General features: G+C 38.2%; 1 protein-coding gene across 2 annotated transcripts; it reads left to right on the plus strand.

Annotated features, from left to right (window-relative positions):
- The first annotated feature begins 755 nt into the window (after window positions 1-755).
- Window positions 756-27,134, plus strand: SLC7A2 (solute carrier family 7 member 2). Of its 2 annotated transcripts, none has more exons than XM_065900042.1 (11): window positions 756-1,133; window positions 1,629-1,784; window positions 4,980-5,145; window positions 6,301-6,434; window positions 7,685-7,907; window positions 10,162-10,298; window positions 19,097-19,199; window positions 21,603-21,808; window positions 22,826-22,992; window positions 23,723-23,831; window positions 25,962-27,134. In XM_065900042.1, the coding sequence occupies exons 1-11, from the start codon at window positions 758-760 to the stop codon at window positions 26,156-26,158; spliced, it is 1,974 nt and encodes a 657-aa protein (XP_065756114.1). In that variant the 5' UTR covers window positions 756-757; the 3' UTR covers window positions 26,159-27,134. The 2 variants fall into 2 exon arrangements, with proteins under 2 accessions (XP_065756114.1, XP_065756113.1); XM_065900041.1 differs by lacking the exon at window positions 10,162-10,298 and adding an exon at window positions 9,766-9,905 and having other exon boundaries at window positions 758-1,133; window positions 25,962-26,158.
- The last annotated feature ends 492 nt before the right edge of the window (window positions 27,135-27,626 follow it).

The following is a 27,626-nucleotide window of genomic DNA, read 5'->3' on the forward strand; positions in this document are numbered from 1 at the left end:
AGCATGTGTGTTTTATTACAAATTCATACTTAAAGCATAAGTGAATAGCAGTTTTATTTAGAAAACCCTAAGCATGTTTTGGGGGGAATTCTTTTAATTCTAGAAGGTTCAAGTGGCTCCACATTAAAATGAAACAAGGAAATGAAAGCAGAGCTCACACATATTTGATAAAGCTGTAGACCACATAATGATGGCGTTTTTACCTGCTTTTAGGCAATACCTAGAATGTAAGTCTGGTAAAGCTGGAGGCCATACCAGCGTTCCACACCATACTAGACATAATCTTGGCACAATCCCTGGCGTGTAATAAGGCCTAAAAAAATATGAATTCAAGGAATGATTGAAGAAAAGAGACAGAGAGAGAACCAGAAAGATGAGGTGATTTACCCCTTTGCTTGAAGGAACAAATAAGCCACCTCTTGGAATATATTTCTATCGGCATATCCTTAAAAATTGCAACAACAAGCAAAAATGGCAAATCTTTTTAATCGCCCAAGGCTCCTATTCCTTTGCTCCCCAAATAAGTCATTTGTGGCAGATCCTTCTAAAAGGCCACATCAGAGTGAGCTCTGAGAAAATCACAGCTTTGGCTCATTCAACCCTCCTTCTGATTGCTCTGGGCCTCACCTCCAGCAAGGAGTGAAAGCAATCAGGTGGCACAGCTGTGCGGAGAAGCTGGGAGGGTAACTGGACGGATGGCAGTTCCAGATCAGCTTTCAACCCCCTCCCTTCTCTTCTTCAGGTTGCCATCTTCAGAATGATTCCCTGCAGAGCAGCGCTGTCTTTTGCGCGATGTCTGATCCGGAGAAAAATCGTCACTCTGGACAGTCTAGAAGATACCAAACTGTGCCGCTGCTTATCCACCATGGACCTCATTGCCCTGGGCGTTGGAAGCACTCTGGGGGCCGGAGTTTATGTCCTCGCTGGCGAGGTTGCCAAAGCGGATTCTGGCCCCAGCATCGTGGTCTCCTTCCTCATCGCTGCGCTGGCTTCCGTGATGGCAGGCCTATGCTATGCTGAATTTGGGGCCCGAGTTCCCAAGACTGGGTCTGCCTATTTGTACACTTACGTTACTGTCGGAGAACTGTGGGCCTTCATCACTGGCTGGAATCTCATTTTATCTTATGTGATAGGTATGTCTGCAAAAAAATCAACCAAATTGGGTAAAATGGTAGAAATGGCACTCCTGAGTCAGCGGCCTTAGGGTTCCGTGATAGGTCTGCATTAATTAGCGACTAGGTGATCAGAATGTATCTATTGATCCCTGCGTGTCTCATTTTTCTCATCTCTAAATACAGTGTCTCCTTCTAGTTGCAAAATTCAGTGATTCTGCTTCATCTCTGAATATGCCATCACTTAGTGGGTTTGAAAACCTTTCTTAAAAAAACGATAGCTCTTTAATGCAAATAAAATTGCCTGATTCCACAGTTATGGACTTGAGCATTTCATTGCTATTGTGTAATTATAAAGTTATCAAGATAATTTTATGTGTGATTAAAATGTTCAATGTTTAAAATGTGATTAAAATGTTCAATGTTCATGATTATCCTAGAATAGAGTAGCAAAAGATGTTATGTTAATTTTCTCCCACTGACTTTGTATTCTCTGAACGTTCTGTGTTTTGGAAGGAACGTCAAGTGTTGCAAGGGCTTGGAGTGGCACCTTTGATGAACTTCTTAGCAAACAGATTGGTCAGTTTTTCAGGACATACTTCAAAATGAATTATACTGGCCTTGCAGAGTATCCTGACTTTTTTGCTGTGTGCCTTATATTACTTCTAGCAGGTAAGAAAACCAATTACACTTCTCCCTAAGATGAGCCGGGCTAGTTGTCCCAGGAAAATAGGTTACCACTGAATTTGGGACCTGAGTTCGAAGGTTAGGCAGCATACTTATACACATAAGTTACTATTGGACATCTGTGGGCCTTGTGACTAGCTAGAATCACATTTTATCTTCTGTCATAAGTATGTTTCAAAAATAAATCTAAATTACATGGAACGGTAGAAATAGTACTTCTGAGTCCGTGACACCTGGAATGCACTAAATAATCAGATACGGTACATACATTTTATAATACTAATTGGAGATTTGCAGGAATGGCAACAAAGCTTCAATAAGGAAGGATATAAAATTTTTGGCCTTATTTCATCTTGTTAGTTACAACTAAGGATATTTGCAAGCATACTGTTTCTAGAAGAAATTCTGTCTTTCTATTTATGCCTATATAATGTAGACATCTGGTTGAAAAGGGGAGCATATTCAAACCACCCGTCATTTTTTTTAATGCAGACATTATGGAGACAAACATACTTGATACTAGAATTTTCCTGTTTTCATCAGTTGTGTAGCATAATAGTTTAGAAAGGCATAGGAATTAGAGTGACCAGGTTTTCAGTTCTACTCTGCCACTTCCTGTCTTTGGAACATTGAGTGACTTAATCTTCCCATGACTCAGTTTGTTCATCCATAAAATGAGGACGTCAATGTTTATCTTGTGCAGGCTTTTTGCTTGATGCATAGTAAGCTCTTAGATGGCCGGCAGTTTTATTTTGTAGGCATAGCTCATCCCTGCTGTCCCCTAATATTTGTTTTAATTATTTGAGCGTTTTCAATTTTGATTGTCAAACTACCTGGCACTCCTGCTTAAATCCATCAAGGATTGCACTAAGAATAAAGTCCATGTTTGTTCCCATTTCCTGGTTGATAGACCCTTGCTTTCCTGTCCAACCTTATCACTAGCTACTTTCTCCCTATCTTTCTATAATTTTTCCTTATAAAATTACATAATTAAAAAAATAACTTTACCCTTTAAAATGTTAGCCATTAATTTAATGTTTTAGGTAGGGATATGGGTAGGGACATGAACAAAATTTATAGGTCCAAGTTATTTGGCATTTTCCTTCTAATGTCAAGAAAAATTGCATGAATTGTTTTTCAACAGGTGATAGGTTTTATTTGTTTCGGTTTCTCAACCGCCTAGCTAACATTAAATTAGTTACATCACATTTTATTTAAGGATGGTTTCAGTGACCTTAAATATTCAGCTTTAATCTCTAAACGATGAGAAGCATGTAGTTATGACACAGTTTCAGTCATTAAAAATTCCATGGCAAGACTCAGGCCTTGGCCTGTATTTTATGTCCCATGTTCATCAACCATCATGTGTTTTCTTTCAGGACAGGCTAAGATTACATGACCACTTTGTTCTTAGAAACTTCAAAGACCAAAACCTCCTGTTGTAATCTTTATTCATATTGTAATGCCAAATGTCTTGTCAACTGAGGCAGTTGTTTTATTAAAGATACAAGGGAAATGTATGCAGCATTTAGATGAGAAGGCTAATTTACTGGTGGGAGTTGGGGATCTCAGAATGGAGAGTGCACTTGGGGTATTGGGAAACTTTTATAAAACTTGGTGGTGGCTTTGTTATTTTCCCAAATGTATAGTAGTATAGTGTATATTTCCAAGGTGTAGAGTTATATAGTGTTTCCTAATCTGACAGATAGTCACAGAGTCAGTAATTGTACTGACAGTCAATAATTGTACTGACCATACAGTTTTCCTTTATATTAGTATAGTTGTATTCTTGTATAATTCTGGGAATTATACAGGTAGGAGAATGAAATTCAGCTTTTCTCCTCTCTACTTGGATAATTTTGCTTTTTGATCATGGGTGGTACAGATACGGGGAAGAAGCAAGTATGTATGTGATATAAGCCTTTCATCACAGTTATTTCCCCAACAGTAAAAAGTAAACTTTCTTTGATCCATAATTCATATCTTATACAAGATGTATTAAAGATATAGATATGATAGATATAATCATGAAAGTAGTGGAAGGAAACAAAAGTGAATGTTTTGGTGTTAATATTAGGGAAAATCTTTCTAGAGGTAGAAACTAAAGAGGAAAAATTTATATTCTAAAACTTTCTTACATGTTTAATCAACACTAAGATCAAAAGTACATGATAAATTAGGGAAAACATGCTCTATACATATACAGTGAGAGAGCTTATAGCATTATTGTATAAATAAGTCTTATAAATCAATATGAATAAGAATAGCCTAATGGGAAAAAATGGACAATTTAAATTGGGCCAAACTTTCTGGAGACTGTTTTGATGGTGTGAACCAAAAGTCTTACATAAAGTGTATACCGTTGATATGGTATTACCTTATAGAAAATTATTGTAAAGAAATAATTAGAAAGTGTAAAAAGATATTTATAAAAGGATGATTAGGTCAGTACTGTTTATGGTTGTAAGAAACTAACAGTGACCTGATGGTCTGTAAATATAGGAGTAAAATGTAGTGTCTCCATACAGTAGAAGAGTATGTGATTGTTAAAAATGAGGTTATATGTATGTAAATGTGTGCCTGTGTGTCTTTGTGTGTGTGTGTGCAAAATTCTGGAAAGGAAATTACACTTGATCTTTATTTCCTTTCTTTTTTTTCCTTTTCTGTATCTTCAGGTTACTTGAATAGGAAATTGATTGCATTTACAATCAGAATATAAAAATAAAACTATTAAAATGAATAGATTTAACAAAATATTTTTTGTCATGACAATTGAATAATTATTTTGTTTAATGTATTCTGTAAATATGAGGCAGACAATATGATTGAGTTTTACTTTAAAAATTTTTCAGCCATTAACCTTGAAATGGCTTTTTAGAACAGCATTTCATTAAAATTAAGTTACTTTACCTACCCATTGATAATAAAAGCCAGTTACTAAATTTATTCATTTATCAGAGAGTTTGGGATCTCCTGGCTATGAGCACAGTCTGCATTCTGAAATCAAGTTAGTTTTATTCACAGTTAGGTGACTAAGAACTCTCAATAGAAAGGGGTAAATGTCAGTTAAATATATGAATGCTGATGAAATGATATCCTAAAGCTTGTAACTGTCTCAAAATGCTGTTGCCTTTTCCTAAAGGTTAGGTAAACACTAAAATATCCTTTCTTTTTCCATAGGTCTTTTATCTTTTGGAGTAAAAGAGTCTGCTTGGGTGAATAAAGTCTTCACAGCCATTAATATCCTGGTCCTTCTCTTTGTTATGGTCGCTGGGTTTGTGAAAGGAAACGTGGCAAACTGGAAGATTAGTGAAGAGTTTCTCAAAAATATATCTGCAAGTGCCAGGTTAAATATTCGGGTTTTTCCTCTCCTATTTTGAGGTTTTTTTAAATATTTGCTTGCTTTTGTCTTATGTTACATTTTCCTCTAGAAAAACTGTTCTCAAACTTTTTGCTTCAGAGAACTTTCTGAAGGTCTGTTCTGTTTCAAGACTGTTCTTCCTGAATGCATAGGTGTGCTCACTACGGAGCAGCTGCTTAAAGCCATGCAGTTGCTGGTTCTTAATCTCAAGCCTGGCTCCAGTTTTAAGGAAGAGCAAGGACAGGTCCTAACCATTGGAAGGATGGTTTTTTCCCTCCAAAGACTTGTCACCTCAAAATAACAAAGAGCATTTTTGAGTCATGCATCCTTTAGTTTTTCCTTTGGGGACACTCTTTGGTTCCATTGCATCCTTTCAACCTTGTAGTAATTTTCACTCCTGCTCGTTTTTTTGAGAATGTTATTGATTGCATAAGCAGAATTGTCTATGTATTTCACTTTAAACCTGATAATCTCAAATATTAAATTAATTATATATGAAAGGTTTCATCCTAATATTTATTTAAGCATAATATTCCTATGTGTAAATAAGATCACAAAAATGTCTATTACATGAAGTGATGTACATGTACATGTTTTTCTTTACATATGTTGTTTGTAGCCATTCTGATGAGACAAAAATTTAGTATCCTCTGGTTTTATACAATTTTTCACCTGTAATAGAATATTCAACTTCAGTATTATTAATCAAGATTAGAGAATTTTATTTCACCTTGTCAAAAGTCCTCTTAGTAAAATTTTCAGATGTACAGTCTGCCCCACTGTCCACGAGAAGAGAAAGTCTCTTGTCTTTATTTCAGATCATGGCCCATATATGGGGTCTCTGTTCTCAAAATCCTGCCTGGCTATGAGTTCCAGCCAGAGTGGATCTGAGTCTTCTGCTTATGCTAATGATCAGCCTCTAGTTGAGTGCTGGTGACCAGAGAGGGGTGCCATTATTGAGAACACCACCACATCCTCTAGGATAGGGTGAAAAAAATCAGAGTTTACCTTCAGTTTTGTACACATCAGCTTCCGAGGGCTGATGGACACAATAACCTTCCGAGGCTGTAGTTTGAGACAAATTGCTTGAAGAAGCAGTTTTCTAGGAAAATGACTTTCCAATGTGCTTCTCTTCCTTAGGGAGCCACCTTCTGAAAATGGAACAAGTATCTATGGGGCTGGTGGCTTTATGCCTTATGGCTTTGCAGGAACTTTGGCTGGGGCTGCAACCTGCTTTTATGCCTTTGTGGGATTTGACTGCATTGCAACAACGGGTAAGAGCAAACTCTTAGCTCTATGTCGAAGGAAAAATTGTTCTTTGAACCACATGGGTACCCATAGGAGACAACAGAGGTTCAAGGGAAGAGGGTAGAATTTGGGATAATAAGGGCTGTTCCAGACCCAGAAGTAACACCTGCTGTATAAAAAGAAACGTAGTGAAACTCTCTGAGTTTTGGTTTCCATATTGGTAAAATCAGGAGAGCAATACCTACCTCTCAGATGTTATGAAGGGTACCTAAGATTATGAAAAATACTTTGCAAGTTGTCAGCTACTTTATAAGTGTTGGTCATAATTACTACCCTTAACCTTTGGTCTGAAAGGGCTTTGGTCTGAAAGTGCTATCACAGTGAGTAACAACGATGATCATGCTCTTAAATTGTTTCTTCTTTAACAGGACAAGATACGTTGTGGTAATTCTTTTCTCTTTATCCTGTACAACAGAGTAATCATGCTACAATTAGTTAGTCTCTAAATGCTTCCTCTGGGTTCACATTATTGCATGGCCTTATAATTGACCATATTTAGGGTGTTTTAACTGCCAAATTGTATTAGAAAGATTGAAAAAGGGCTGTTTTTTATTAAAACTAAAATTTAATATAAATCAATGCACTGAGTAGAAGTTTGTCTTCATATATATGGAAGCCTTCATAATTAAGGGCCTGCAGAATGCCATGATGTGTAATCTCTGTGGAGGAATCATTTTCCAAATGGATTAAGACTTCTGTTCTATCCCTAAACATTTAATAGTGCTGGGATAACATTTTTTCTTTCTGGAAATGGGAAACTGACTTGCAGGATTTCTTGCTTTCTCTTCTTGCCTCTGGGCTTTGATCTTTTTTATTTTATTTTATTTTTATTTTTATTTTTTTGCGGTACGTGGGCCTGTCACTATTGTGGCCTCTCCCGTTGCGGAGTACAGGCTCCGGACACGCAGGCTCAGCGGCCCTGGCTCACGGGCCCAGCCGCTCTGCAGCATGTGGGATCTTCCCGGACCAGGGCACGAACCCAGGTCCCCTGCATCGGCAGGCGGACTCTCAACCACTGCGCCACCAGGGAAGCCCGGGCTTTGATCTTTATGTGACAGCACAGGACCCTCAAGAAGAGAAGAAGCGTCATGTAGCATAGATGGAGCAAGCTGAGAAAACAGAAGGGACAGAGCAGAGTAGAATTACTATGAAGAATTCATGTTTTACCTATTCATGTTTTATTAAATATGCAAATCTTTCGTTTATGTTTCCTTAGGTGAGGAAGTCCGGAATCCTCAGAAAGCTATTCCTATTGGAATTGTGACTTCTCTGCTCGTTTGCTTTATGGCCTATTTTGGGGTCTCAGCAGCTTTAACACTGATGATGCCATACTACCTCCTCGATGAGAAAAGCCCCCTTCCTGTAGCATTTGAGTATGTTGGATGGGGTCCAGCCAAATATGTCGTTGCAGCAGGCTCCCTCTGTGCTTTGTCAACAAGGTACATTGCATTGCCTTTGGGGCAGGGCTGTCTGGGCTACTGCAAAGGTAGTCAGTGCCTAAAGAATTGCTTTTGTATGTTTTAAAAATAATCCTAATAGGAGGAACACATTATACAACTGTATTCTCTGAATAGTTCGCCCAAATTGCCATATCAAAACCTTAAGTGATAAAAACGTTTCCCCCGTCAGTTAAAACTCAGTTTTTCAAGATAATGATGATCCAAGCTTCTGTGGATATATATATGGCATTAATACAAACTTATATATTTCATACATATTCATATATATATATGTACTTATACTAGTATGTTCCCCTGCTGGCTTTGGTGTTACTTGTAGTGCTACAGACAATTGAGACCTTATGTGCAGACTTGACATTTTCTGCTGTCTTTTAAAATAATATCATGTCTGTAATGAGTGGAAGCTATATGCTGTGGCATTGTTAAGTATAATGTGCTTTTTATTATGAAGCACTGAGACTTCTTCCTGTCAGCACTGATCAGAGTGAATTTGGTGCAGAAATGGAAATTACTGTTCTCAAGTTAATGGTGGAAATTTGTATAAATCTATGCGAAAAGAGTAGTTGAATCTCAAGTATTCAGATTTTCAGTAGCTGCTTATTTTATTTTATTTATTTTTTTTCAGTAGCTGCTTATTTTAAGATTTTACGATTCGTTTCTCAAGTTTCCTGAGCTACTCATATTTTAATTTAACATGTGATCATAAGATATTTCATTTGAGTTTTATAGTGTGCTATACTTAGGGCATTCTTACAAAGAGAAAAATTAATCTCTGCTTGATTACTAATTTTTTGAAGTGAAAATAATTTTCTAAAAGTCTGAAATTGGAAAAAGAATTTTTTTGGTATAATTCATCAGCCTAGCTTTTTTTCCCCTCAAACTCTCTTTTATTTTGTATTCAAGATAATATTAAGCAGCAATTAGAAATTACCCCTGTTGGTTTCTTAGCCATCTGCCAGTGTTGAGGTTTATTCTAAATAGTTTCAAACAGTTTCAGAAATCTGAACTGTGGTGATACCTTGCCACCATGGTCTTAGAAGAGAGATGGACAAAGATTTATTTGTGGCCAACTCAACCCAGCTTTATTAAAAAATAAAGAAGACGGATTTAAAAAATACATTTTACTTACTTTCTCTTTCAGTGGTTATTTTTTACAACTAATTCATGTATGGAATGATGCAGCCAGTAAACGCACAAGTAATTCAAAACATCTAAAGCAAAAAATCGTTTTCTTAAACTGCACTGTTACTAACGTTTAATTGCGGCTGTTTTTATGTACTAAATATACAGTGAGTTGATTTTTTGTGTGTCTTTTCCTGTCTTGATTGTCTTATGATGCTAAGAATTATTAATTTGATCAAAGATCACACTATATGAGGAAAAATAATGGTAAAATAAATATGAAAAATGTGTAGTTATTGAATAAATGAAGTGACTATACTATAAAATCAAATTACTTAATCTTTTCTGTAATTACATATCAATTTATAAATTTTATTTTCTAAGTTAAAAATGTCTTAATGATATAATTGGGTTTTTTTGGGTCTTAATTCCTTAGTTTTAATCTAGTAGTAATCATGGGCCTGCACAAATTATTTGCAGTATTGTTTTTAGTCTGATAATTGTGCTGGGCAAATATCTGTAAGAGAATAATAAGTAGCACAATGGTTAATTAGTATCTATTTTTAAATGCCCAATCATAATACATTTTAAAAATATCAAAGCTTCATAATCACAGCTGTGATGCTGAGTTTTATGCGATTACTTAATTTCAGTTCTGGGATGTAATCTTGCATGAATGTGTTTGCCATACTGCATGTGTTTGCTTTTTATTCAGTCTTCTTGGATCCATTTTCCCAATGCCTCGTGTAATCTATGCTATGGCGGAGGATGGGTTGCTTTTCAAATGTCTAGCTCAAATCAATTCCAAAACGAAGACACCAATAATTGCTACTTTATCATCGGGTGCGGTGGCAGGTGAGAGAGTTGACTTTTATTAAGTAAAGGGGGATCTTTTTTCATCGAGGATTCTGGAAAAAAAAGGGAAAATTAGGTCGTTTTCTGTTTATATATATATAAAGATTAATAACTTTTTTGTGAATATTTCCGATTTTGAATTTCTTTTTTTGCTATAGGTTCTGTACTTTAGTGTGTCCAGTCTTTACCAGTATATACTCATCTAGAATAATACTTGTAATAACTCACATGTGGATTATGAATTTTTCTGTTCTAGTCTTCTGGGTTCCATGTTTCCTTTGCCCCGAATTCTGTTTGCCATGGCCCGGGATGGTTTACTGTTTAGATTTCTTGCCAGAGTGAGTAAGAGGCAGTCACCAGTAGCTGCCACACTGACTGCAGGGGTCATCTCTGGTAAGCTTTACAAACATAGGATTCTTCAGCATTGGACTTGAGCATTTTATGCGCATGCATGGACTTATAAAGAGGGTCTGCTTGCTGTGCATGTAAGTTAAGAACAAAATCACTGATAAATTAGGGTATAAACATTGGAATCACATCTGCAAATTGTGGTGGCGGTGCTCTACCGAAATTCATAACTGACCCTTTGGGATTTGGTCCTATTTCGTTATCTTAACCTTTGGGGCTTCTAACTAATGTGCAAAGGTTTGTAATGGTTCTTCACTATATATCAGCTATCAAATGCTTTTCAGATCGATGAATGACCACATAAAATTATTTATTGACATACGAAATGTTAATTAAAGAATGATTACTTAATACTTGAATTGTTAATTAAAAATAATGATTCAATATTTTCTTTTTCGTCCAGGATTTAAGTTGAATATTGCTAAACGACCATAGGATTTTTGAAAAGCTAAAGTTTACCCATTCTTATTTAAATATAAGAAATGTCAAAGATAATTTATACTTGGTCATTGTTATCACTGCCCTCAGTATGGTGGCTAACCCCACTTCCTGGGCCATCATGGTTCTCTAAGAGTTACTAATACCTATACGGTCATAAACCCCATTAGGAATCTATTTTCCCTTTCAACAGTTTTGATATTAAGTCATGTTAAAAAAAAAAACACAACACAAATTCCATTTGCCTACCTTTTGGCATGTCATAATATCCACGTAAAATGCTTTTGGACGGATCCTTTTTTTTTTTTCTCACAGTTCTTTTTTAATTTTTTTAATACGTCTTTATTGGAGTATAATTACTTCACAATGCTGTGTTAGTTTCTGTTGTACAACAGAGTGAGTCAGCCATATGCATACATATATCCCCATATCCCCTCCCTCTTGAGCTTCCTTCGCACCCTCCCTATCCCACCCCTCTAGGTACTCGCAAAGCACCGAGCTGATCTCTCTGTGCTATGCCACTGCTTCCCACTAGCTATCTATTTTACATTTGGTAGTGTATATATGTCGATGCTTCTCTCACTTCACCCCAGTTTCCCCCGCTCCCCGTGTCCTCAAGTCCATTCTCTATGTCTGTGTCTTTATTCCTGCCCTGCCACTAGGTTCATCAGCACCATTTGTTTTTAGATTCCATATACGTGCGTTAGCATACGGTATATGTTTTTCTCTTTCTGACTTACTTCACTCTGTATGACAGACTCTAGATCCATCCACCTCACTACAAATAACTCAATTTCGTTTATTTTTATAGCTGAGTAATATTCCATTGTATATATGTGCCACATCTTCTTTATCCATTCATCTGTCGATGGACACTTAGGTTGCTTCCATGTCCTGGATATTGTAAATAGTGCTGCAATGAACATTTTGGTACATGACTCTTTTTGAATTATGGTTTTCTCAGGGTATATGCCCAGTAGTGGGATTGCTGGGTCATATGGTAGTTCTATTTGTAGTTTTTTAAGGAACCTCCATACTGTTCTCCATAGTGATTTTACCAATTTACATTCCCACCAACAGTGCAGGAGTGTTCCCTTTTCACCACATCCTTTCCAGCATTTATTGTTTCTAGATTTTTTGATAATGGCCATTCTGACTGGTGTGAAGTGATACCTCATTGTACTTTTGATATTTCTCTAATAATTAGCGATGTTGAGCATCTTTTCACATTCCTCTTGGCCATCTGTATGTCTTCTTTGATGAAATGTCTATTTAGGTCTTCTTCCCATTTTTTGATTGGGTTGGTTTTTTTTTTGATACTGAACTCCATGAACTGTTTGTATATTTTGGAGATTAATCCTTTTTCTGTTGTTTCATTTGCAAATATTTTCTCCCATTCTGAGGGTTGTCCTTTTGTCTTGTTTATCGTTTCCTTTGCTGTGCAAAAGCTTTTAAGTTTCATTAGGTCCCATTTGTTTATTTTTGTTTTTATTTCCATTACTCTAGGAGGTGGGTCAAAAAAGATCTTGCCGTGGTTTATGTCAAAGAGTGTTTTTCCTATGTGTTCCTCTAAGAGTTTTATAGTGTCTGGTCTTACACTTAAGTCTTTAATCCATTTTGAGTTTATTTTTGTGTATGGTGTTAGGGAGCATCCTAATTTCATTCTTTTACATGTGGCTGTCCAGTTTTCCAAGCATCACTTATTGAAGAGGCTGCCTTCCCTTCATTGTATGGTCTTGTCTCCTTTGTTGTAAATTAGGTGACCATATTTGCATGGGTTTACCTCTGGGCTTTCTATCCTGATCTATATTTCTGTTTTTGTGCCTGTACCATATTGTCTTGATTACTGTAGCTTTGTAGTATAGTTTTAAGTCAGGGAGCCTGATTCCTCCAGCTCAGTTATCTTTCCCAAGATTGCTTTAGCTATTTGGGGTCTTTTGTGTTTCAGTACAAATTGTAAAATTTTTTGTTCTAATTCTGCGAAGAATGCCATTGGTAGTTTGATAGGGATTGCATTGAATCTGTAGGTTGCTTTGGGTAGTATAGTCATTTTCACAATATTGATTCTTCCAATCCAAGAACATGTTATATCTCTCCATCTATTTGTATCATCTTTAATTTCTTTCATCAGTGTCTTATAGTTTTCTGCATACATGTCTTTTGTCTCCCTAGGTAGGTTTATTCCTAGGTATTTTATTCTTTTTGTTGCAATGGTAAATGGGAGTGTTTCCTTAATTTCTCTTTCAGATTTTTCACCATTAGTGTATAGGAATGCAAGAGATTTCTGTGCATTAATTTTGTATCCTGCAACTTTACGAAATTCATTGATTAGCTCTAGTAGTTTTCTGGTGGCATCTTTAGGATTCTCTATGTATAGTATCATGTCATCTGCAGACAGTGACAGTTTTGCTTCTTCTTTTCCAATTTGTATTCCTTTTATTTCTTTTTCTTCTCTGATTGCTGTGGCTAGGACTTCCAAAACTGTGTTGACTAAGAGTGGCAAGAATGGACATCCTTGTCTTGTTCCTGATCTTAGTGGAAATGTTTTCAGTTTTTCACCATTGAGTGTGATGTTTGCTGTGTGTTTGTCATATATGGGCTTTATTATGTTGAGGTAGGTTCCCTCTATGCCCATGTTCTGGAGAGTTTTTATCATAAATTGGTGTTGAATTTTGTCAAAAGCTTTTTCTGCACCTATTGAAATGATCATATGGTTTTTGTTCCTTAATTTGTTAATGTGGTCTATCCCATTGATTGATTCGTGTTTATTGAAGAATCCTTGCATTTCTGGGATAAATCCCACTTGATCATGGTGTATGATCCTTTTAATATGTTGTTGGATTCTGTTTGCTACTATTTTGTTCCAGATTTTTGCATCTATGTACATCAGTGATATTGCTCTATAATTTTCTTTTTTTGTGATATCTTTTTCTGGTTTTGGTATCAGGGTTATGGTGGCTTCATAGAAAGAATTTAAGAGTGTTCCTCCCTCTGCAATTTTTTGGAAGAGTTTGAGAAGGATCGGTGTTAGCTCTTCTCTAAATGTTTGATAGAATTCACCCGTGAAGCCATCTGGTCCTGGACTTTTTTTTGTTGGAAGATTTTTAATTACACTTTCAATTTCATTACTTGTGATAGGTCTGTTTGTAGTTTCTAATTCTTCCTGGTTCAGTCTTACTGGTTCAGTACCTTTCCAAGAATTTGTCCATTTCTTCGTGGTTGCCCGTTTTATTGGCATATAGTTGTTTGTAGTAGTCTCTTATAGTCCTTTGTATTTCTGCGGTGTCAGTTGTGATTTCTCCTTTTTCATTTCTAATTTTATTGAATTGTGTCTTCTCCCTTTTTTTCTTGATAGCTCTACTAAGGGTTTATCAATTTTGTTTATCTTCTCAAAGAACCAACTTTCAGGTTTATTGATCTTTGTTATTGTTTCCTCCATTTCTAGTCCATTTATTTCTGCTGTGATCTTTATGATTTCTTTCCTTCTACTGACTTTGCGTTTTCTTTGTTCTTCTTTCTCTAGTCGCTTTAGGTGTAGGGTTAGATTGTTTGAGATTTTTCTTGTTTCTTGAGGTGAGATTGAACTGCTATAAACTTCCTCTCAGAACTGCTTTTGCTGTGTCCCATAGGTTTTGAGTCATCGTGTTTTTGTTGTCATTTGTTTCTATGTGTTTTTTTACTTCTTTGATTTCTTCAGTGATCTCTTGGTTATTTAGTAGTGCACTGTTTAGCCTCCATGTATTTTACAGTTTTTTTCCTGTAATTGATTTCCAATCTCATAGTATTGTGGTCAGAAAAGATGCTTGATATGATTTCAGTTTTCTTAAATTTTCCAAGGCTTGATTTGTTACCCAAGATATGATCTATCCTGGAGAATATTCCATGTACACTTGAGAAGAAAATGTATTCTTCCACTTTTGGGTGGAATGTTCTATGAATATCAATTCAATCTATCTGCTCTGTTGTGTCATTTAAAGCTTGTGTTTCCTTAGTTATTTTCTGTTTGGATGATCTGTCCATTGGTGTAAGTGGGAGGTGTTAAAGTCTCCTACTATTATTGTGTTACTGTCGATTTCCTCTTTCATGGTTGTTAGCATTTGCCTTATGTATTGTCCTTGCCTTATCCTATGTTGGGTGCATAAACATTTATAATTGTTATATCTTCTTCTTGGATTGATCCCTTGATCATTATGCAGTGTCCTTCCTTATCTCTTATAACAGTCTTTATTTTAAAGTCTATTTTATTTGCTATGAGTATTGCTACTCCAGCTTTCATTTGATTTCCATTTGCATGGAATATCTTTTTCCATCCCTTCACTTTCAGTCTATGTGTGTCCCTAGGTCTGAAATGGGTCTCTTGTAGACAGCATATATATGGGTCTTGTTTTTGTATCCATTCAGCCAGTCTGTGTCTTTTGGTTAGGGCATTTAATCCATTTACATTCAAGGTTATTATCGATATGTATGTTCCTATTACCATTTTCTTAATTGTTTTGGGTTTGTTTTTGTGGGTCTTTTTCTTCTCTTGTCTTTCCCGCCTAGAGAAGTTTCTTTAGCATTTGTTGTAAAGCTGGTTTGATGGTGCTGAATTCTCTTAGCTTTTGCTTGTCTGAAAAGCTTTTGATTTCTCCATTCAATCTGAATGATTGCTGGGTAGAGTAACCTTGGTTGTAGATTTTTCTGTTTCATCACTTTAAGTATATCCTGCCACTCCCTTCTGGCCTGCAGAGTTTCTGCTGAAAAATCAGCTGATAACCTTATGGGGATTCCTTTGTATGTTATTTTTTGCTTTTCCCTTGCTGCTTTTAATATTTTCTCTTTGAATTTAATTTTTGTCAGTTTGATTAATATGTGTCTTTGTGTGTTTCTCCTAGGGCTTATCCTGTATGGGACTCTCTGTGCTTCCTGGACTTGGGTGACTATTTCCTTTCCTACACTAGGGAAGTTTTCCACTATAATCTCTTCAAATACTTTCTCAGACCCTTTTTTTTTTTTCCTCTTCCTCTGGGACCCCTGTAATTTGAACATTCATGCATTTAGTGTTGTCCCAGAAGTCTCTGAGATTGTCTTCAATTCTTTTCATTCTTTTTTCTTTATTCTGCTCCTCAGCAGTTATTTCTACCATTCTGTCTTCAAGCTCACTTATTCATTCTTCTGCCTCAGTTATTCTGTTATTGATTCCTTCAGTGTATTTTTCATTTCAGTTATTGTATTGTTCATCGCTGTTTGTTTGTTCTTTAGTTCTTCTAGATCTTTGTTAAACCTTTCTTGTATTTTCTCAATCCGTGCCTCCATTCTATTTCCGAGATTCTGGATCATCTTTATTCTCATAACTCTGAATTCTTTTTCAAGTAGATTGCCTATTTCCTCTTCATTTATTTGATCCTGTAGGTTTTTACCTTGCTCCTTCATCTGTGACATATTTTTTTGCTGTCTCTTTTTTTTTTTTTTTTTTTTGATGGGTGGGATTGTGTTCTTGTCTTACTGGTTGTTTGGCCTGAGGCTTCCAACACTGGCGTTTGTAGGCTGTTGGGTAGAGCTGGGTCTTGGTGCTGAGATGAGGACCTCCGGGAGACCTCACTCTAATGAATATTCCCTGGGGTCTAAGGTTCTCTGTTAGTTCAGTGGTTCGAACTTGGAGCTCCCACCACAGGAGCTTCAGCCCAATCCCCGCTCATGAACCAAGATCCCACAAGCTGCATGGGGTGGCAATAAAAAAAAAAGGAGAACAATAACAAAGAGTAAAAAATAAAATTAGACTAGGAAACTAACAGATATGTCAGAAAGAATATAAAAATAAAAATATAGGTGAACAACTTTTGGAAGGTAAAACAGAACCACAATAGTAAAAAAGAGGAGGAAAAAAAAAGGTGGAAAAGGCCTTGGCTGTGGGGGCGGGACTTAGGCAGGGGCCGGGTTTTGGCAGTGGGTGGGACCTATGCTTAGGACCCACAGGGCTGGAAAAGGCCCTTGGGGGTGGTGGGGCTTAGGCTCAACAGAAGGGGTCCTGGCTGTGCCTCTGGTCTCAGAGGGTGGGGACCCGGCCTGAGAGAACAGCAGGCTTCTTGGTCCGAGTCGGAGGGGCAAACACCCTCCCCTCCTCTCCTGCTCCTCCGGTCCTGGAGGGCCCCTCCCGCCTGCCTCTCCTGTTCTCCCCCAACCTCCCTCCTAGCCCCCAGGAGCAACACGGCCTGGAGGGGCCCTCTGAGGGTGTAGGACCTGCCTGAGAGCCGGGCCAGTTGGGCAGGGGAAATGCTCAGCGCATTCCCCTTTGATCCGAGTCCCGAGTGTCCCTCCAGGCATGGGAACCCCTCCCCCTTCCAGCCACCCCTCCAGGGCACTGGTCCTGTCCGGCCTCCACTTCTCTTCCCCTCTCAGTCCCCCTACGTCCTACCGGTTCACGTGGGGGTTCCACCCATCTCCTTGGGCGTCAAGGTCTCCCACCAGCATCCAGCAGGCACCCTAGTTGTCCAGATTCTTATTCCATGTGGAAATTTTCAAAGAGATTTTACAGATCAAGAGAATGGCCTTAAAGCCCCTGTTTTAAGGAAGAGAGGAAGAGAAAGACTTTAGCCAGCTTTATAGATAAAACAATAAACACTCTTGTAGTAGAAATTCAAACCAAAAAATGATAATTTTGTTGAGGCTCTGAATTTGGGGGAAATTAGATTAGAGAACACTAATGCTTAATTATGTATGAAATGGGATTCTTTCAGAGTCAGAAAGTATTTGCCTAAACAACTGCACTTTATAATGTTTTGTAATAAATTTGGCACTTTATTAGATGTATGTTGGGAGGTCAAATCACTTATGTTCTCAGTGCTTAGATTTCTGCCCCCATAAAATGAAGGTTGCACTAGATGATTTAAGGCCCACTTTATGATTAAACAGTGCATTATGATATTAAAGATAGTTCATAAATCTTGACAAAGAAAAACATATTTTATTTACTCCGTAAAAGCTTTTTTTTTCCAGTAAAATCTTGCCCATTAATTCTCTACTGTGTATTCATAATTTTTTAAAATGTACTCTTCTTCCTTCAGGAAGAATTTAATTTGCCAGCATAATAAGATATTGAAATTAATAATTAAAAGAAGATAATTGTAACATTTTTAATGCTCTAAAATATTATGTTTTGTTATTCTGTAGTCCCACATCTTGCTTTGCTTGTTTTTAACTTAAATCAAAGAGCTTGTATGGATAATTAATCATTTTCTTCTGTTTTGGCTACCTTGTTTTGGTTATCTGTGGTTCTTACAAAACATATTAAAATTTTAATCTGATGTATAACTATATTAGCAATGGAGATTTTTCAAAGTAAGGCATGGGGTGTATTTAAAGAAACAATGTGCTATTATAGAAGGGGCACGGGCATGTTGGTTTAGCTGGAACCCCGCTTCTACCTACTAGTTGTAACATTGTTAAGTTAGCCTGTCTATAAAAAAGAGTATAATAATCCTGTTAAGTTAAACCATGTGAAATTGCTGGGGTTTTGTTTAAAAACAGTCAAATACTGCGCTATAATGCTGAATCTAAATAATTTCCCCTGTCTCATAGGATTATTGAATTGAAGATAAATGGAGATCATAGAGATAGAAAGCTTGCTGAGGTGTCTGGAACACCCCATGGGTGGAATGTGGTGTTTTCTACTTATTATGATAGGGACAACTATTTGGTAAATTCAAGTTAATATCATCACTATTTTGATGTTTCAATGGAGAAAAAACGTTGCTAAGTGCAAGTTGACTATTCAATATGTATAAATTATACTTTGCCTCTTAACATTATTGGGGCCTGGGGACGGGTCACAGATCACTCAAATTTAGTCAGATTGTGTGGTTTTAATCAGAGTAGAATTTAGCCACTATCAGAAACATAATTTAATTGGACATTATTTTATTCTGTAGAAGATATAACTCAGAATGCAGATGGGAATTAAAATGATTATATAACATCTATAATGAAAGCTCTTCTGTTCGAATTCTTTTATGTTTTTTTAAAAAGGAGCCAGCCAATATTTCCTAGCAGTGTTTTTCTTCTGAAACATCAAAGGAGAGTATTCTGTCATATAATATTTTCACTCTTTGTCAGGCCAATATTTTTTAAGTAATCAAAGTAGATGTGTTTTGTTAGATAGACAGCCGAGGGTTTTTGAAGTTCTGTTAGCAGTTTGTTTGACCTAAAGAACATCTCGTTAACTGTGAGAAATACACTTTCTACACTTTGACTTACCATTGGCACTAAAACAAAAAAGTGCCCATCACTTATCCCTGACTTGAAAGTTATCAACTGTGTGGAATTTTCTCACAGGCTGTTTTCTTCCCTGTTCTTTCTTTTCCCAATAGCTGTGATGGCATTTCTTTTTGACCTGAAGGCCCTCGTGGACATGATGTCCATCGGCACCCTTCTGGCCTACTCTCTGGTCGCAGCCTGTGTTCTCATCCTCAGGTGAGTTGTCCTCATTGCCGGATGGTTCTGAAGAGTGTGTGTCATGTGGGGCCTGGGGAAAATTAGGGCTCACTGACCTTGCTTTCAAGGAGCTAGCTGTCTCACAGAGGTGAGAGGCCGTAGACATACAAACGTGAGTACAAAGCATAATTAGCATACTTGGTCCGTAAGCAAAGAATCAACTAAAATTGAGAATTACCAAAGGTAGGCCTAATCTGTGGGAACAGCAAGTTCTCATAATGTATAAAAACACTTAAGAATACTATATTTTTAATCCCAGTGGTCCAGCTGCTAAGCTTTTATGCTAAAGATTTAATCAAAGAGGCACACACAGATATATGCAATAGTGAAAAATTTGAACTAAGCTGAATATCAATAGTAGAATAGTTAATAAAATAGATAATCAACAAGGTCCTACTGTGTAGCACAGGGAACTATATTCAATATCCTAAAATAACCATAATGGAAAAGAATATGAAAAAGAGAATATATATATATATACACACACACAGACACTTTGCTGTGTACCAGAAACTAACACAACATTGTAAATCAACTACACTTCAATAAAAAAAAAGAATAGTTAAATAAAGAAGGGTACCTTTATCATTTGACTCTTCTAACAGCAAATAAAATATTTAATTATATGGAGAAATATATCAGTTTCTGGATGCAAAGCTATATGTAGCATCTGAATTTATTTAAATAGTAACATACATTTGCACGAAGAAATGATTTTTGCGTATATATACACATATTTGCATTTATACCTGGCTGAAAGTGTACCAAAATGCTAGCAGTGATTCATACTGAGTAGTGGTGTAATGGGTGGCTTCAGTTTTCTTCTGCGTACCCTCCTTTTTGTGTATTTTTTTCTCAGTGAGCATATTTCTTCTTTGGATGGGGGACAAATGTTACTTTTAAGTTGAACCAAAGGCTGCTCAGAGGGAAAAGACCACACTGGGGAGACTGGGCAGATACTAGGAATTGAAGCAGGCTGATATCTTGATGCCAGCTAAAGGGGAAGGGGATCAGTGATAGAGGAGAATGGGTGGGAGGTGGCTGTATGAGATGAGGGAGATAAGGCCGGAGAGACAGGTTGCAATGAGGCCTTTGAAGGCCAAAGCGAAGGCTGTATGTTACTCTGTAGCTGATATTTAACCAGAGTTTCTGTGCTGTTTTTGTGAAGTGCGTCTCCTTTGGACATAGATATTTCCAGAATAATCATCCTGTTGTCACACTTGCCTCACTTTAAAATGTAACTCTTAAGGAGATATCATCTCACACCAGTCAGAATGGCCATCATCAAAAAATCTAGAAACAATAAATGCTGGAAAGGATGTGGAGAAAAGGGAACACTCCTGCACTGCTGGTGGGAATGTGAATTGGTACAGCCACTATGGAGAACAGTATGGAGGTTCCTTAAAAAACTACAAATAGAACTACCATATGACCCAGCAATCCCACTACTGGGCATATACCCTGAGAAAACCATAATTCAAAAAGAGTCATGTACCAAAATGTTCATTGCAGCTCTGTTTACAATAGCCCGGAGATGGAAACAACCTAAGTGCCCATCTTTGGATGAATGGATAAAGAAGATGTGGCACATATATACAATGGAATATTACTCAGCCATAAAAAGAAACGAAATTGAGCTATTTGTAATGAGGTGGATAGGCCTAGAGTCTGTCATACAGAGTGAAGTAAGTCAGAAAGAGAAAGACAAATACTGTATGCTAATACATCTATATGGGATTTAAGAAAAAAAAATGTCATGAAGAACCTAGGGGTAAGACAGGAATAAAGACACAGACCTACTGGAGAACAGACTTGAGGATATGGGGAGGGGGAAGGGTAAGCTGTGACAAAGTGAGAGAGAGGCATGGACATATATACACTACCAAACGTAAGGTAGATAGCCAGTGGGAAGCAGCCGCATAGCACAGGGAGATCAGCTCGGTGCTTTGTGACCACCTAGAGGGGTGGGATAGGGAGGGTGGGGGGGGGGAGACACAAGAGGGAAGAGATATGGGAACATATGTATATGTATAACTGATTCACTTTGTTATAAAGCAGAAACTGACACACAATTGTAAAGCAATTATACCCCAATAAAGATGTTTAAAAAAATAAAATAAAATAAAATGTAACTCTCGTCGGCATCTAATGTACATAACTTTCTAATCAAGTGGCTATCAGAGGAAATTCAGAGTTGCTGCAGATATTCTACTGAGCAGGTGTGTGGCTTGCTTCAGTACATTCTGGGGCTGCAGCCACAAGACGTGTGGATTTACTGCACCAGCTGTGAATGGAAATGTCTCTCTTAGAGTTTCAGATGCTCGTTTCATTTGGACCAAGTGTCCGTTGAGAATAAAGACACATGCCTTTATTTGGGAATAGGTACCAGCCTGGCTTATCTTACGAGCAACCCAAATATTGTCCTGAGAAAGAAGCTCTGGGATCGTGTGCCAACACTGCCTCCAAAAGCGCGTCCCAGGTCACTGCGCTGCCAGGACAGGGCTTCAGCCTGCGAACCCTCGTCAGCCCCTCGCTTCTGCCCACAAAACAGTCGGCTTCTCTCGTGAGCTTTCTGGTAGGATTCCTCGGTAAGTCCGCTTCAACTGTGTACATTATAAAGACCCAGCAGGTATATGTAGGTAGAGCAGGTATGATGTGAAAGAGGATGAAAGGATATGTTAGCATTACCCTCAGTCCTGAGATTTGAACCTAACTGGTCACTGGTCATTGAGCTCATCTCTGTATTAGCAGGATAAATTGATTATATCTTGGTAATTGAAGAAGAAAGGAAGAAATTCCCTAAGGTGAGAGTGGCAGAAGCACAAAATTGGTCCATTTTGTCAGCTGTGAGGATGCTTCCTGTGTGAAGCAAAGTACACCTGGCAATAACTGAACGGAGACCCAAGGAGACTGCGAGGCAGCATAGCAGATCCTGTTGGCTCACCCACAGTTATGTAATCATGCATATTTTCAGAAACACTTATTGAGCATCTTTAGTGTGGCTGGAACTCTGCTGGGTACTTGGGATATCAAGAGGGATGGTCCTTGCTCTCACTGGGTTTTGCAGAACAGGACTGTTGGCGGCAAGCTAAGAGCAGTACAAGTTTCTCTGAGAGCACATAGGAGGGACCCCTAATGCAGACTTGATGGTCAGAGGAGGGTGGGTGGGCGGTGATGTCGCTCTCTGAAATAGGGAAAAAAGATGCAGATCATATATTATTTGTTTACATAAACAGCGTTTACAACAGCTGAACATGAACAGACCTGCTTTTCCCATTTGCAAAAAGGGAAGTAGCCACCCCGGACAACATCCCATCAATCCACGTGGTCTCATCTGAGACTGTAGCCCATGAGCCGAAAGGCAAGATGGTAGTGCCCAGAGGGGAGGCTGGCTTCTAAGGGGAGACAGTCATGAGTAAGCGAGCTGTGTTTCTTAAGTCAGGGAAATTAGCCATTTCTTCCCAGAATAAAAATGAAGAATTTTAGTATTTGGCAGAGCAGATCTAGAAAGAACTTGATGTCTTATCAAAATAGACTCTTTGAACATAGGAGTCTGAGTGAAGGGCGTGTGCCGATTTTGTTTCCCGAACGTGTCACCTCTGCAGCATTTCTCATTTTGGGCCTGAGTATTTTGACCACGCGTGGAGTCCACACGATTGCCAGGCTGGAAGCGTGGAGCCTCGCTCTTCTTGTCCTGTTGCTTGTTCTCTGCATTGCCATTGTGCTCATCATTTGGAGGCAGCCTCAGAATCAGCAAAAAGTAGCCTTTATGGTACGTGTCATGAGGATTGGAGATCCTAAATATTATCCACATTTTCTCTTGTACATTAGTTTTTGTGAATTGTTTCTTTAAAAAAAAAAAGCACTTCTGACGACGTTAACCAATGAACAAGAGTGTCACAATTCTTTGAGATGCTCCTTTTTGTCTAAAGTATTCTTTTCAAAAACGTGAATGTGCCCCCATCACATTATTCTATATAATAGTAAGCAAATTTCTTGTCCGATATTCTGAAGTATCAGAAGAATAACTAGAATATTTTATTTTGGAAATTCAGTACCCTCCCAGGAAGATTATTTCCACCAAAAGCCCTTCCACTGCAAGTGAAATTTTCTTGTCCCATTTGAACTAAGAGTAGGATCCCCCTGAGATACCATGAGTAGCCAGTTCCAGAGGGATGCCCTGTTGATATCTGAACTAAACCGGTAAACCCTAAAGTAAACTAAACCCTGAAACCAATTGCATCTTGGTGATGATGCAGGTGTTAGCGGGCTGGATAAATCCCCTGTTGCTTTGGGCTGCAGTAAACAATGTGAAATGTGGTGCTCCTTTTAGTATTCTCAAGATGAGTGGTCTTTATTCAGGTTGTCCTTTCTGTGAGAATATAAACTTACTGACACAGTGTGAAAGTATGTATGTCAAATTAGTTGCCACCATGTCGAAATAATTTGGGGAATGTGCTTTCAAAATTTGAGTATATTTAAGAAGATATTTCCCCCCTTAGGTTCCGTTCTTACCATTTTTGCCAGCCTTCAGCATCCTGGTGAACATTTACTTGATGGTCCAGTTGAGTGCAGACACCTGGATCAGATTTAGCATTTGGATGGCGCTTGGTAGGTGTTTTAATGTTTTTGCTTTCTGAACGTGGGCTCTCTTTTTCTGATGTCATGCACTGTGATTAGAGAAATGCATCCACTCCCCCTTCCTAGAAATAAAGACCTTTTCTTTCAGTTTCTTCCTTTCCCAATTTTTAAACATCTGAGTACTTACTTTTCCAGATACTTTTGTAAAATTCAGTTCTCCCAGTAGCCCTGTAAAACTCTATAGGTCCTATTTTTTCTAACTTCTTGAGTGAGAAAAATGAAGCCCCTAAAAGTCAAGGAATCTAAATTGCAAATGGCAGCCCTAGAGTCTGATTCCAAAGCCAGTTCCTTCCAGAGTGCCAGTGGATTTCTGGCAACATTTTGAATGTGCTTATATCAAGAAATTTCTTTTCTGATATCAGAATGCCTTGGGGTGGAATTTGGCATTGCGTAACATGAGTGAGCTTACTTATATCTATTCTGCACTGTTCTCCATCATGACTTCTTCAGTTTCCTATGTGAAAATTGACATAGAAACGAAGAGTTTAACTTTGTTGTAACTAAAGCACTGAGCACCAACTGTCTTTAAAAATATGAATTGAAGTGGCTGAAAGGTGAAGCAGTGAGAAATGAGAGCTAAGTCTGCACTGGTTTTGATGGCCTGAGGAGTTTGAGAGTTGGTGCTTTTTGACAGTCCTCCCATTCGCTTAATAAGAATGAATCTCTTATTATGAACGAATGAATCTCTTTTGTGGCTGTAAATTAACTTAATTTCAGTCTCAAGCCACCAACCCACTTGAGTTGACAGGCGATTTAACCTAGTCACTTTTGCCCATCCCCCCCCATACCCACACTAGAGTTTTGCCCATATTTGGGGGATCTGACACTGTGTCAAGGAATTGGGTGCATCAAAGGTTATCCCTCCACGCAGGTTACTCTGGAGTATTCTCTCTGTCACTGTGGCCACTTCTGATAGGTGGCTCTGTTGCCTCAGGGCCAGGATCCTGACGATAATCACTTGCCAGTCGGCTCTGCCCTCCATAATGTACCACAAAGCCATTCCTTTGTGATCTCGCCACCTCCCCAGGTGCTGCCAGGAAGCTGAGCCCAAACCCCCGGGGAACAGGACCATAGAACTCTCTCCCCTACTCTGAGCCCAGAAGAATCTCTTTGTAATCTGGTGGAGAGCTTCTCTACCCTTCCTGCCTTTCCAAAAGCCACTGCTTCTTTCCTCAAGTTGTAGCTCACTGAGGTTTAGTCATGTACTTGACCTTGGTGAAGAGCATGAACTACAGAGCCAGACTCTCCACGTTTCGATCCACCCCTGCCATGTATTAGCTGTGTCACCTAGGCCATGTTATACCCCTGCTTCTGTGCCTCACTTTCTTTGTAAAATGGTGATAACAGTACCTTTATTTGAGGACAAGGAGGGTTGGATCTTCAAACCTCGAATGACATGAGAGGAAATAGAATCACTCCTAATAACTGGACTTACCAAATACTCATTGGTAGCCTGCTTCCCGTGATTTTACATGGGAAAATTATAATGCATTTCACATCAACCCAAAACGCTCAACCAATTTTTTAAAATATAGCTACAATACGGCAAAATGCCTACACATCTTGCGAGAATACTTAAAACATTCCTCTCTGATCCCCAGTCAGCATGGCTGTTAATAAACAGTTGGCTTAGTACACAGTTTTTCATCCTCTCCTGGTGACAGTAACGTGTGTAAGGCACACGCACGTCCCCTGTTCACACAGGGCCTGCTTTCCAAAATATCTGACTGTGTCTTTGTTAACCCGCCACTTGTTCTGGGGGATGTATATGAGATTTTCCCCCACAGATCCTTTTGTTTAAAGTGGAGTGTTGAGTGTTGAGAAAGTAAAAAAAAAAAATTTCTCTACATAAACATCTGAAAAATATTTATTGAAAAAAAACACGCATATAAAGATTGCAGGTTAAAAAGGAAGAAGCACATTCTACTGGGAAGATGTTTATCAAGGACCTTTTATGAGATATCCTGTACTTGCATTCCGTCCTTCTAAAACAGCACAGAAAGAGAAGGCAAAAGGCACTATTAAGTTCTGCATTAAATTTTCCATATACAAACAGCCATTTTCTGACACACCTAAGACACTGATTTTTTTCTCTAAAAGGTTTCCTGATTTACTTCGCTTATGGCATTAGACACAGCCTGGAGGGTAATTCGAGGGATGACGATGATGATGAAGATATTTATTCAGACAACATTAATGCAGCGACAGAAGAAAAATCTGCCATTCAAGCAAATGACCATCACCAAAGAAACCTGAGTTTACCTTTCATATTCCATGAAAAGACAAGTGAATGCTAGTACCTGCACGAGCAGAGCTGGTCCACAGTCTTCACGTACATATCCTACACGGAGTGAACCATGACGGATGTCATCGTCATGCTAGGTTGTCATCGGTTTGCTGCAGACACAGTTCACCCTAATTTATACTTACTCGCCTGGACAGCACCTCCTCAGATGGTGAATTATACATCCAGGGAAAATACCCTGAACTCGCTCCTCAGTGATGAATGTCCCCCAAATAGTGGGATTGTGGGAGTGTGTGTGTGTACGTTTGTATATGCTGGGGAATATCGATGTTAAAAGTTGTTGGTGTTTTACTATTATTGTATTGCATTTTTCCAGTGTTGTCATTAATCGGTAGCATATACTGCACATACTGAAATGGAGATAATCACGGAATAGAAAAATATTCTGTATGTGCTGGGTGTGGTTGGGGAAATAGCTGTTGCTTTTCCTTATTAGGCTTTATTAATGTCAAGTTAGAACATACTAAAAATGCATTTACCCATCACAGTGTCTGTCATTGGTCTGGAGTAAGAGGAGGGGATAGGAAATGAGCCTTTTCTACAACTTATAAGTGCCAGCAGTGGCTTTAGTACAGATTTTTCTTCCGTGAGGTGTGACAGTTTGCTAAAACCTTCGCCAATAGGAGTGTTCGTGTCTGCCGGGCTGCGCAGGGCAGGTGTGGCCCTCTGTGTCATCAGATGTCAGGCACCCCTTTGAACTGCTGTCTTCTTTGAGAACAGTGGTCCTTAAATGTGAGGCCTTCACCTTCTGTGAATGATATAGTCCCCCCTGCCCTGTCCCAGTCCAGTCAGAGGCTTGGGAGAGGTAGTGTGATCTACTTGGGACCCTTTGTGCTAGAGAGTGAGCGCGGTCCCCATGGGTAGGAAGCTCAGGTAAGTGGCAAAGATGAGGATATGTTTGAAGATCAGAGTAGACATGTGCTTGGACAAGTAGACCCCAAGCACCCCTGTTTTAAAAGTCAGTTAAAATAAGCCAGTAGAATCTCCCAGATCACACAACTGATGGAATGATTCATGCTTTTTTCCATTACTTAATAAACAATCACAGTTCAACTTTTTTTTCTAACTCAGTAGCAAATTCTCTTTCTACTATATGCAAAAAAGAAGGAAAAAATGAAGGGATACAAGGAAAGAAAATTCCCCTGTTCTGATTTTAAAGTGCCTATTCAGTTATTAAAGGGCATTTGACCCAATTTTAGGGGTTCAGATCTAATTTGCCTCTGATGTTTCTTTTGGAAACAGGGATGTTTTTCTTCCCCCATCCCATAAATTGTTTAGCACTTTTTATTTCATTTATTTTTAAATGACCACACTAAACCTATTGATACAAGCTCTAGTATTCTACAAAAACCCATCAGTGGTCGGGGAATAGAATATTTTGGTAAAATACATGATCGTTTAAAACGTCAAGCTGAAAAATTAACCAAATTGAAGTAAAGCCATAGAAACACAATAACCTT

Source organism: Phocoena phocoena, chromosome 21 (assembly GCF_963924675.1).
Source record: "Phocoena phocoena chromosome 21, mPhoPho1.1, whole genome shotgun sequence".
NCBI lineage: Eukaryota > Metazoa > Chordata > Mammalia > Artiodactyla > Phocoenidae > Phocoena > Phocoena phocoena.